The sequence below is a fragment of the Talpa occidentalis genome, unplaced genomic scaffold, assembly GCF_014898055.3.
Source record: "Talpa occidentalis isolate TD23 unplaced genomic scaffold, MPIMG_talOcc4v2.1 talOcc4.15, whole genome shotgun sequence".
In the NCBI taxonomy this organism is placed as follows: domain Eukaryota; kingdom Metazoa; phylum Chordata; class Mammalia; order Eulipotyphla; family Talpidae; genus Talpa; species Talpa occidentalis.
The window spans coordinates 14,991,823-15,003,041 of record NW_023601543.1 but is presented as its reverse complement, the minus strand read 5'-3'; the positions used below and the strand labels follow the sequence as shown (position 1 = coordinate 15,003,041).

Sequence of the window (11,219 nt, the reverse complement as noted above, 5' to 3'; positions counted from 1 at the left end):
CTCAGACATGTTGAAGAAGTTTAGTAGAAAATCCAACAAGTTTTCAAGGCCCCGAGCCCTCAAGAAGGCAATCTGACTCCTGTATTTTGCACATCCTGTGACCCTGCCGTTCCTCTTCTAGGATTCAGTCGACAGAAGGAGGCACACAAATGCGCATGGACATATGGGCAGAGATATCACAGCTTGCTCCATCAGAGTAAAACATTGGAAACACAAGAGAAGAATTAGGTACATTGTGCTTCATTCATACAATAAATACCCTGCAGCCATTCACCATGGTGTGGTAGAAAAATACCTAGTGCAGGGGGAGAGCTTCATGATTTTTTGCTGTTTACTTTTAAACTTCAAAATTATACAAACAATTTACAGAGGTTCTTATTGTAAAAAGAAGTCCATCCTGGCTATATCAGGGAGAAAAAAGTGAGCCCTAAGCCCTTGTGTATAGGGTGATTCCGTTTTATGGAAGAAAGGAGAACACGCACACAGACTGGGAAGAGATGCCCCCAGTGGTTGGCAGCAGTGATCTTGTGAGGGGAGGGCTGGGGTTGGACAGTAAAGGAGAGAATTGCTCACTTTCCACACTCCTGTTTTATTTGAATTTCAAAAGTATCTATTATTTTTTGTGTCTACTTTAAAAGGAATAATATTTGGATTTTTGAGAAAATGAAATAAACAGGCACAGGCCTCTGCCTCTATTTTAGGGTAGCAGCGAACTCATTAGCGTGCTGCCGTGTCACAGGCTTCTGCAGAGATGGGGAGTGGGGGCCTTCAAATCCACACATACCAAAGGGATCCTATCAGAGATGATTCTTAAGCTTTATAAAACCCCTGGGTAATACCTATTACTAGGTCCAAGTTAAGGAAAGGAAAATATCAGAAAAAGAGGAATGGCTGAGAAAACACTGTTTCATAATCCTCCTGCCCTGGGGCAGGGATGGGTGATGTCTCAGAGTTCTCAGCCTCCTGTCTTCTCAAGGCTGAATACAGGCTAAAAGTAGGTAGTTGTGCAAGGTCAGCAGAGGTCACAGGACTAGGGGAAGGTTCGGGTGTGGGAGCCAATAAGGAATGTAGACTTCTTTCTGGGAAGGGTACCATAAAGGGTATTTTATTTTAGTGAGCGAGTAAGAGTGATTTACCATTGGTGGAAGATACTTAGGTAAGTTTCGGGAGTACAAGTTCACATCTAGGTGTATGCCCCAATCACCACCAAAGTTCTAGCAACTACCACTATCAAATTGATCCCCTCTACCCATTCCTCCAGCTCCCACTCCCTTCCCATCTGGCAACCGCCGTTTGTCAGTCTAAGAGTTATTTTTGTTGTGTTTTGTCAGTCCATTTGCTTTGTGTCTTTATTTCACATGAATGAAAACATCTGATATTTGTCTTCCTCTCTCCGACTTATTTCACTTAGCATAATTATCTTATAATCCATCCTTGTTATGGCAGAAGGCAAGAGTTCATCTTTTTTTATAGATGAGTAGAATGAGCAGGAGCAGGAAGCAGGGAGATGTCTGTGGGAAAGAGCAGGGAACTTGGAACTAGTCCACAGGGCAAGCAAGCCAGTTCCGGAGAGTCTACAGCCAAGAGCTTGAAGCCCCTGTTTAACCCACGGCTTCTGGAACCTTCTGGCCAGCTCTCATGGACATCTAGAAGACGCCAGCAGTGCCCTGAGCCCAGCAAACCAAGAAGTGGGATCCCTAGACCCCCAGCCCCAGTCTGGCTCTCAGAGGTGCAGGGAGCTGTAGCCTCTAGCTCTCCTGGGAAAAGTGAAGGGGATGGGCTGACCCAAGAGGGTGAAGGGGCTCTTCCTCTGTCAGTGGGCACCCCCAGGGTCTGGGAGAGCCAGTGGAGGCTCCACTAGGGCAGACAACCTAGCAGTCAGGAGCTCTGATCAACCTGAGTTCAAGTCTTGGCTTTGTCACTCACTAGCTGGCTCACCTTAGACCAATCACTTAACCTCCTTGAGCCCCACTTTCCACAGCAATAAAGTAGGGATAACAGTAAAGCCTCCATGGGGCTGTTATGAAGATCGAATGGTCTATGTAAACTATTTAGCACAGTGTCCAGCACAAAATCAAAGCCCAATGAATGATAACATGGATGATCCCCTAAATGAACACCACCCTGCTACCTCCATCTCAATCCCTCAAGGCCCATCTCCTCTCTGACCCCTAGTTTGGTAGTGAACAAGAGCAAAGGCTTTGGAGTTAAACTGAAGTGTCTTCAAATCCTGGCTTCACCACTTACTAGTTACATGACTTTAGGTAATCACATACATGTACATTTCTTTGCTGTAAAGTAAGAATAATGACCTACATGACAATACATAAATCAAGTCAACACATTACACACTTTAAACTTACAAATGCTGATTGTATCTCAATTAAAAAATAATAAAAGTAAATACAAATTTAAAAAAGAATAATGATCTAATAATACCTACCTCTTAGGGCTGTTAGAGATAATTGAGTTTATGTGAATAAAGTTCCTAGCACATAATGACAATAAATGGTAGCTTTTTGTCTGTAACTTCCAGGGTACTGCATTCAAACTGGGCACAAAGGTGTCGATGTGGGTTTCTGTGCAGACTGTCATTTCGACCTGCTGCAGCCCAGGGACAAACTGATACCCCAATCTCCAGAGGGTGCTATGATTCAGGGCAGAAGGTGCCAACTCTGGTGGCCAGAGAGACTGGTGATAGAAAAGTCACTGGAGCAGCCTGGTGCAGCTCTGGCTCTGACCAGTTTACAAAGACAATTAGCCTGGGTATTGCGTTTATTTTAGGCAATTCCCTTGGATATCCCTGAGCTGCTAGAAGGAAAAGGATGAAGGCCAGATTCATGGAGGGAGACTTGGAGTCCAGCCAGCTCCCCGCCAGTTCAGGGTTAGAAGCACCTTCCTCTTCTCCACTCTATCAGGGGAAGCAGCCAGGCACATCTCAGCTGAACTATCTCTCCTTTCACTGATTGCCTTCACGTCTCATGACCTTATCTTAGACTACCCCAGGTAGGTTCTGATCAGCTTACCCAAACCCCACAATGAAGGTTGTCAACGTCACAAAGTCCCTCTCCTACCTCCAAACCTGACAGCAGGCCGCAGACCCTGCAGCTGACTCTCCCGGGGAGAGACCACTGCCTGGGCAGTTCACATCAGTGGAGGCAGCAGTGGGGCCATTTGAGACCAGGGGCATTAAAACAAAAGCTTAATGAGGTTTCCAAAGGGGGAAAAAAAGGGCACTGATCACCCGTGACCACCAACACCTTCCCCTCCTATGTCAGGAAATGCAGGATGAGGTATGAGGTTTCCCAGCAGGGAACGAAGTGGTTCTCCCACCTCTCCTTCACAATAGAGGCCACCTTAGCTTCTCACACAACTTCGGCCACATTCTATATTATTCAGCCCACAAGACAATCAAGTGGGAAGGAACTGCCTCCCTCTAGACCCAGCCAAGACTCCTCCTCCAGGAAGGCCTTAAATGAAAGGAATTCTATAGCACTTGATATGTAGGCTTCACCTTTTCCTATAACTTCACAGTTACCAATATAGCATTTGTATACCATTGCCTCTGGGACCTGCCAGGGATAGCGTCAGAAGGAGCCCAGGGCAATGGCCCTCACAAAGGGACAGTCGACAGGACTGTGGGAACCCGGCAGGCAATTTCCTGACTTTCTGTGCTAAAGAAACCCCTCCATCAGTTCAACCTCAGTGCAGGGGTCTGGACAGAGATGTAAGTCTAAAACAAAAACCCAACAACCACCCCCGATTCAGACTGACTATATATAGTCAGCCGTCTGTATGCCCAAAATGGAGGGATCACTGCAAAATTAATCCAAAATGGCAACAACAAAAAAACCCCTGAAAATCATTGCAGTGTCTCAACTCATTTATAAGAGAATGGGATCAGAATACAATGTCTCCTGAAGTGAATCCTAGCACCTGGTCAGTTTTCAACAAGTATTTTTTGAACGTTAACTCAATGAATGGCAAACAGCTCATCTCATTCAAGTTGACCCTTGTCAAACCTCTTTGTCTACAACTGGGTTATGCACAAAAGCCCCCGGGGATGGGAGTCAGGACATCTAGGTTCTGGCCTGGGCTCTACCTGTGACCTTAGCTAAGTCCCAGCACTTAATCTGACGAGGAGAGACAGAGAAAGAGCAAGTGCAGGTGGCAGGGACTATATGATCAGTGTGTTACTGTCAGTGACATCGTTCGACAGAGCCCGGGTTTTATGACCAACAATCATACCTCTAATTGGCACAAAACCACAATCCCCAGCCAAACAGCCAAAGATAGGCAGGGACTGGCAGGAAGGCTGTGGGAAAGGGAGCTTAAAGGAAGTGAAGTAGGCATGGTCCAGAGTTGTAAAACCACTTCCAAATCAAGGGCCCCTCATTTCCTGGCTGGCAGTGGAGTGTGAGCTCCAAGCTCTCATTTATTAATCAAGAAGAAGACCCCCTAATACCAGCAGAAAGATAAGCAAAGGACCTGGACTGCCAAGTCACAGAAGACAAATGGCAAGAAACACAAGGCAGAGGGGAGGTGGGAAAATGTTTAACCTCACTGTGAATGAAAATAGAAATGGAGGGGCGCTGAGATACCAGTTTATAACGATCAAGTCACCAAATGTTTACGTGAGATGTGTTGAGGCCGTCTCTCTGAGACACAGCTGACAGGAAAATGGGGACCGTCTTTCTATAAATCAATTTAGCCATGCTGATTAAGAGCCTGAAAAGAGCCTCCCCCTTTGACTCTAGGAATCTAAGGAAAGAATCAAAGGAGTCCATCACAGCATGGTTTATAATCATGAAAACTCCTAGATATCTGACACTAAGGGAAGAGTTAGGTGCTTATGATGGAGTCACTAAGATGCGTTTTCAAATAATTTATAATGATATGGAAGATGCTAAATAAGAAAGCAGGAGTACAAATCTATATTTAGAGTTGAAGTTCAGTTATGTTTAAAAATATGCATGCACAGAAAAACGACTAGGGAGAAATAGATTAAAATAAAAGTGATAATCATTCCTTGGTAATGAGTTTATGGGTGTTTTTTTAAATCTTACTTTCCTATATTTTCTGTTTTCAACAACGAACGTGTGTTAGTTTTAAAATTTAAAAAGCACATTAAAGAGTAGGGGATATTTGTTCATTTTCTAAGTTTTCCAACTATTTAGAAGTAGAAAGGGTCATTTAAGATGATCTAGTCTAAAGGTTCTCAACCTTTTCACCCTCAACATTCCCTGACATATATAGTATTTTGTAATGCACCCTTTGCCACCAAATGAATTTCATAGTTAATATAACCTGCCTAAGCATATAATTTCAAGAACAGCAATATATATATATATTATATATATACTATAAAGGAAAAATAAAAGGGAGTTTATAATAAGATAATATGTACTTCAATGTGCAAACAGCTGGGCAAGACTATACTAAAAGATATTATCAAGGAGTCAGATGTTTCCTCCTATCTGTAGATTCACTGCAAACACAGATGCTACAAAGGAAGACTTATACATGTAGGTTGTATTGGCAACTTACAAATCCATGAATGCCACAGCTATTGGGGACAAGACTTTCAGAAGTCACGGCCCTTCATAAAGTTCTGAACAAAATGTAGTACCATCTCCCCTCAATGTACAGTCATTGCAGCCCTGGAAATCAAATGTATAAAAGCTGTAAAAACATGTTTTGTGCTTGTTTCAAAAATAATTATGTCCAGCTAAATTTGCCAGGTTTTCCACCCGCATTGATGTCCTATAGTTACAGGATATTTGAAAGTTACAGATGAAGATTTCTAGTTTCCACTCCCTCTTCATATTTATCCAAAACATGAAATCGACAATGACTCCCTTTTTGGTGAGTTGCGCTTACATCCTTTAAAACTAATGATGTTCACAGTTTTAGCCTTTGATATGATTTCTAAAACCCATCACCTAAGAACAGTAAGTTATTCCTAGAAGGTATTCTTAAAAAGACACAAATGTCTTTTGATTATTGGAAACATTGCTCTTTTTTTAGTAGCATCAAGGTATGAGAACAATTATCATTTTTAAAAAACTTTTGCTGTGATCTTTTGGTGATTTTTCCTAGCCTGGCCCCAGCCTCAGAAGTGTAAAATGAACTGAATTGAAAAAAAAAAAAAAGGACTAACAGGGCCAGGCTGTGGAGAGTGAGAGGGGGGCTAGGTTGCTAGGTTACCACTTGAGCCAATCCAAGTGGTTCCAGAGGAATACCAGACATAGGACAGGATCTTTTCTCTGTCCCACTAGGCTGAGGGTCCTCTCAAAGCAAGGGGATCAAGAGGTGAGGGAGGGGGCTGATTATTCACACTATACACAAGTGAAGAAATGAGGCAGGAACATAAAGAAAGAGATAGCCCTGTATTTCTAAAACTATTCAGGTCTCCTTCATTAATTGGCTTCCTTCAAAAAAGAAAGATTTCTTTATTAAGAAATACCAGAGAGTGGAAAAAAAAAAAAACCCATACATAGACATTTGGAGACTCACACAAAAGTGCAGCAATTTACATATTAAATTGCATTTAAATTAGAAAATAGATTTAAAAACAAAATACCTTCTTCCTCCAACTAGGTAAAGAGAGTTGGTCAGTAGGAAAAGGGGCCTGATGGGTAAAAGCAGGAAGGTCAGGGCAGGAAAAATGGAACTTAACTGCTGTAGAATTAGAACTTGCCTCTGCCACTGGGGGCTTGGGGGGAAGCAAAGAGGGAGATGATGACTTACACTTGGACAAGGAGGGCCCCGGGGCCAAATGGACATGAAGAAATGACCCCAAATAGCCAAACACCACAGGGTTTGGATCCATGCCAAACATTCTAGCCTGGGAAAGTGGGGTGCATAGGAATGGGGAGGAAGGTGAGCAGTAGAGAAAACATCAGCTATTGAAAAGAGCAAACAGGGCCTCCCCGGTGGCGCAGCGGTTGAGCGCTGGGTTGCGAAGCTGCCCGCGGCCTCTGAGGCGCCAGTTCGATCCCCGGCTGCTCCCCGGCCACTGGAGGAGGGTCCCACATGGCGCGCAGACCTCTCCTGCCGCCCGCTGCTCCCCTCAGCAGTGTACTTCGGTCCTTCTGCCTGCTCTGCTCCCTGCTCTGGCTCTGGTGAATTCTCTCACCCTCCCGCGCTTCTGACTGTACCCAGTGCATGTATAAACAAAACAAACAAACAAATAAATAAATAAATAAAACATGCCTCTATTAAAAAAAAAAAAAAAAAGAGCAAACAATTTAAGGCCTAGTCCCTGTGGCAAAACCAATTCTTGCATCTCCACTCTGATCAGAACTCCGAGTAGGGACAGCCTCAGCTGGTACACGGGATGAATGGACACCTCTTCAAACCAAAATCTTAAATACAGAAGATTTGCCAAGGAAAAGAAAGAGGGCAGGGCATATGAGAAAAGGAGAAACTTAAAAAATCACTGCATGCTACAGATAGTTTCATGCTGACCCTGCGCATCAGACAGAGTAAGCTTCTCGGACTGCCTAAAGGTCAGCATGAGAATGGGTGAGGAAGGTGGAGGGAGGAGAGAAATCATGAGTGATGGGCTGGAAACTGATTAACAAGGGGTTCATCTGAGTGGCAGGTTAACTGGAAATATCTAATAACTTACAAACTCTCCAGATTTGGCTTTATTTTGAACTAACTAAAATCTAAGTGTAAGGGCAAAATTGAGAGAACCAGATAAAATAAAAAGAATGGGAAAGTTGGGCCTCCCTGGTGGCGCAAGGGGTTAAGCACCACACTATGGGGCAATCCGCAGCCTCTGCAGCACGAGTTCGATCCCCGACCAGCCAGGAAGCAACCCACATGGCGCAGCAGACCTCTCCTGACTCGTCCGCTGCTCCCCTCAGCAGTGTATTTCAGTGGATCTGCCTGTTCTGTTCCCCACTCTGTCTCTAGTGAATCTTCTCAACCCCACACCTCTGGCCTGTACCCCAGCTCTTGCATGCATAAATAAATGCATCTTTTTAAAAAAAATGGGAAAGTAGAGGCAGATGAGAGAGGAATCTGAGTCTCTGTAATTCTCTGTCAAATCAAATCCTTCTGCAAGGAAAATAGGAAGTAGTAGAGAAAAACCTGGAAGCAGCCAGATTTTGTTAGTTAATTCTGATGAACTAAGGGTAAGAAGACATTGATAAGGAGACTGGGTTACAGACTATTTAAAAAGAAACACATACCATTGCTGGCAAAAGACCACTAACAAAATATTCCCAAAAGCCTGCTTTAGTAACCGAGACTCATTTGCAATTAATGGCACACATTTGCACAATATCCTAATAACTACTTTAATATAACCCCCGACTCTCCCAATCTAGTTAACACTGTACGCATGTACATGTCCTTTCTTCATAGTATGGAATAAGGTAAACTGACCCAGAATGCAGTATAAATCAATGGAGAGTTTGGAAGCCATCTCTCCAACCCGAGATCCCCTTGAAAATGAAGTATGGGTAGTAACAAGCAACTCCTTCCCATGCCCCTCCCACCTCACACACCCACACACAGACATTCACACTCCCACGGTGGTTCTGAGATGAAAGGGGCTAGAAGGAGGCAGGCAGTTTGCATTAGACACAGTTTAATCACCTTCAAATAGATTAAAAGTTCTGGTTTACATCTCCCCCCTCCCCGTAAATCATCCACACAGGACCCTGGCTTAGAAAGAGAAAAACACAGGTGCTCTAGGAAATATAGCCACATATAATACATAAATCTTCTTCCCTGAAACAGAGCAGGTCCTGAGCAGAGCTGACTGGGGGCCACAGCCCACCCCCAGGGTGAAGCGGCTCTGGGACTCTGCCGGTGGAAGTGCTGGAAGAGCGGGGCTCGGAGGAAGCCCCCGGTGTGGTTACGAAGCCCGAGATGGGCCAAGGCCTTGGAGTGGGTTACCCGGGAGGGCAGCAGTGCTGGGCTTTCCCTCCTCACTCAGCCGAGGCCTAATGGAAGTATTGGTTATCCTTATTTGTTGTTGTTCTTTTTTGAGGGGACACAGGGGGAGAGGAAAGGAGAGGAGAGCCTCTCTGTGCCTTGGTTTCCCCATTTGTGCATTCAGGGCCCTCTGCAGGCCTCACACAGGGAGTCTGAGGGAATAGTGTTTTAAGTGAGCACTAGGGCTTCCTCTGAGGAAAAGGAACCCCCAAAGCGCAGACTTTTATTACTGCCATTGCTGCTCCGAATGGGAGCAAGAGTCAAAAGGAAAACAAATTAAAAAGGGCGAATGAGAAAGGAGAGATGAGACAGAGAGTGTGAAGGGCTATGCCGTTGGCATCTCACAAATTCTTACTGAGAATGGCACAGGTATTTAAAAGTTTCCAGGTAGTATACGAGAAATGTAAATTGTTATCTCTACTGCAACTACTTACATATATCTAATTGGAAAAAAGTGGGGCTTGGGTGTTAGAGTGGATGGGGGACAAAGGAGAAGCTACATGAATAAATACAACAAGTGGAAGGTACCTGCCCCGTTCCTGAAAGGATTTGCTGGCAATGTTGGCACTTTGTGGCCAAGAGAATCCTCCACTCTCACTCTCCATCCTCTTCAGTTATGAAGGCCCCCAGAAATCAGTGAGGATTCCCTGGCCAGAGTTCTCTATAACTGCTTCTGGACTCATGACATGCAGCAACTTGAGAGGATCTGAGCCAGTCTCAAGAAACTTGAACCCCGGAATTGGGCCAATGACCCCAAGCAGGAGAGCTGGGATCTGGAGGGAAGGGAGGGGTCCAAGGAGATTCCTTGGCTGAGGCAATGGAAAACCAGTGCCAGGGCCCAAGAGACCTATTTGTCCAGTTACCACAGGTGACTGACATCTTCTGTGACTGCCTTGAGTCCAGAAATTAAAAAAAGCTTGCAGCAAGAAAATGCCAGTGTGCAACTGGGTAATAAAAACCAAAGAAAAACAGTGAAAGGGACTGCTTACTTGCTCTCTGTCTCAGGTTTATCTTCTCCCCTTAAATCTCTCACAGCCCTAATTAAACACAAAAGTCTCTTCCACAGAGAGGCTACTACTTCTCAGCTTCATTCGCCTCCTGCGGTGGCTCTGGCGGCTCGGGGGGCGGCATCTCTTCAGGAGTGCTGGTGTCCTCCGGCATCTCATTGGAGCTCAGATGTTCTGTGGGGGCCTGAGAGGGAAATATATAGCAAAATATATATAAACTCTCCCTCAGAATCGCAATGGAGATCGTCCACACACTCTGAGCTCTTCCTCTGAACCCAGTAACCACACTGATGCTAGAGATAGACAGAAGCCGACATCAAACTCAGAACCCAGAACAGATATTTTCTCAGCAGAATGCAACTGAAGTTTGAGTTCTATTCTTCACTGTCTGTTGGACAAACATTTTCATTATTATTCATGACAATAAAGTGGGCCAAAAACATTTTCACAGAGCCCCCTCCTTCACAAAATAATACTACAACATACTTGTCTTACCAGGCCTGACCCAGTGGTTCTTACCCTTGTTTCTGCCCAAATACACAGTTCACTAGAACAGTGATTCTAAACCAAAGAGGGCAGAGTGGCAAAACCTTTAGATGACATATGTGGGTTGACGATAGCCCTTGAATGATTCTAAAATACCACCCTTACCTGCTTTCGACTAAACATCACTAGCTTACATTGTTAAGATTTAAGACCAGATTCAGGAAAAAAAATTATACTGGAGACTTACTGGGGTGTTTCTGATCCTTTACAAATATTATACTGCCTTTGTTATGCCTAAACATTAACTTGAAATTGGGTAGTCTGATTTCTCCCATTTTATTCTCTCAAAATTGGTTTAGATGTTCTCTTTCCTTTACCTTCCCTTATTAACTTTAGAATAAATTTATCTATAAAATTTAGTAATTTTTATTGGCATTGCATTAAATCTATGACAAAAGCATTCACTTAAAAGTAGGAGTCTATTTTAAAAGAAAGTTCAAATCTACTAAAAATCTATTAGAACTAATAATAAGCCAGTTCAATGAGATTTCAGGATACAAGATCAAATTTAAAAATCAAGAGTATTTCTACATATGAACCATTCAGAAATGAAATTAGGGCCTTCCTGGTGGCACAAAGGGTTAAACACAGCACTATGACACTATCCACAGCCACTGCAGCACGTGTTCTGACCCTAAGTTGGCCAAGGGGCTACCCACATGGTGCAGCAGACCTCTCCTGTCTCGCCTGCTGCTCCCCTCAGCAGTGTATTTC

The 11,219-nt window shown here is 44.0% G+C and overlaps 1 protein-coding gene across 2 annotated transcripts in view; it reads right to left on the bottom strand.

Annotated features, from left to right (window-relative positions):
* Positions 1-8,564: 8,564 nt before the first annotated feature.
* The window catches only part of ZDHHC9 (zinc finger DHHC-type palmitoyltransferase 9), a 30,548-nt gene continuing 27,893 nt past the window's right edge, over positions 8,565-11,219 (bottom strand). For both annotated transcript variants that reach the window (XM_054695566.1, XM_054695567.1), the window contains exon 10: positions 8,565-10,143. In XM_054695566.1, the coding sequence (XP_054551541.1) occupies positions 10,027-10,143 (117 nt within the window). In that variant the 3' untranslated portion in view covers positions 8,565-10,026. The remainder of the gene's footprint in view (positions 10,144-11,219) is intronic.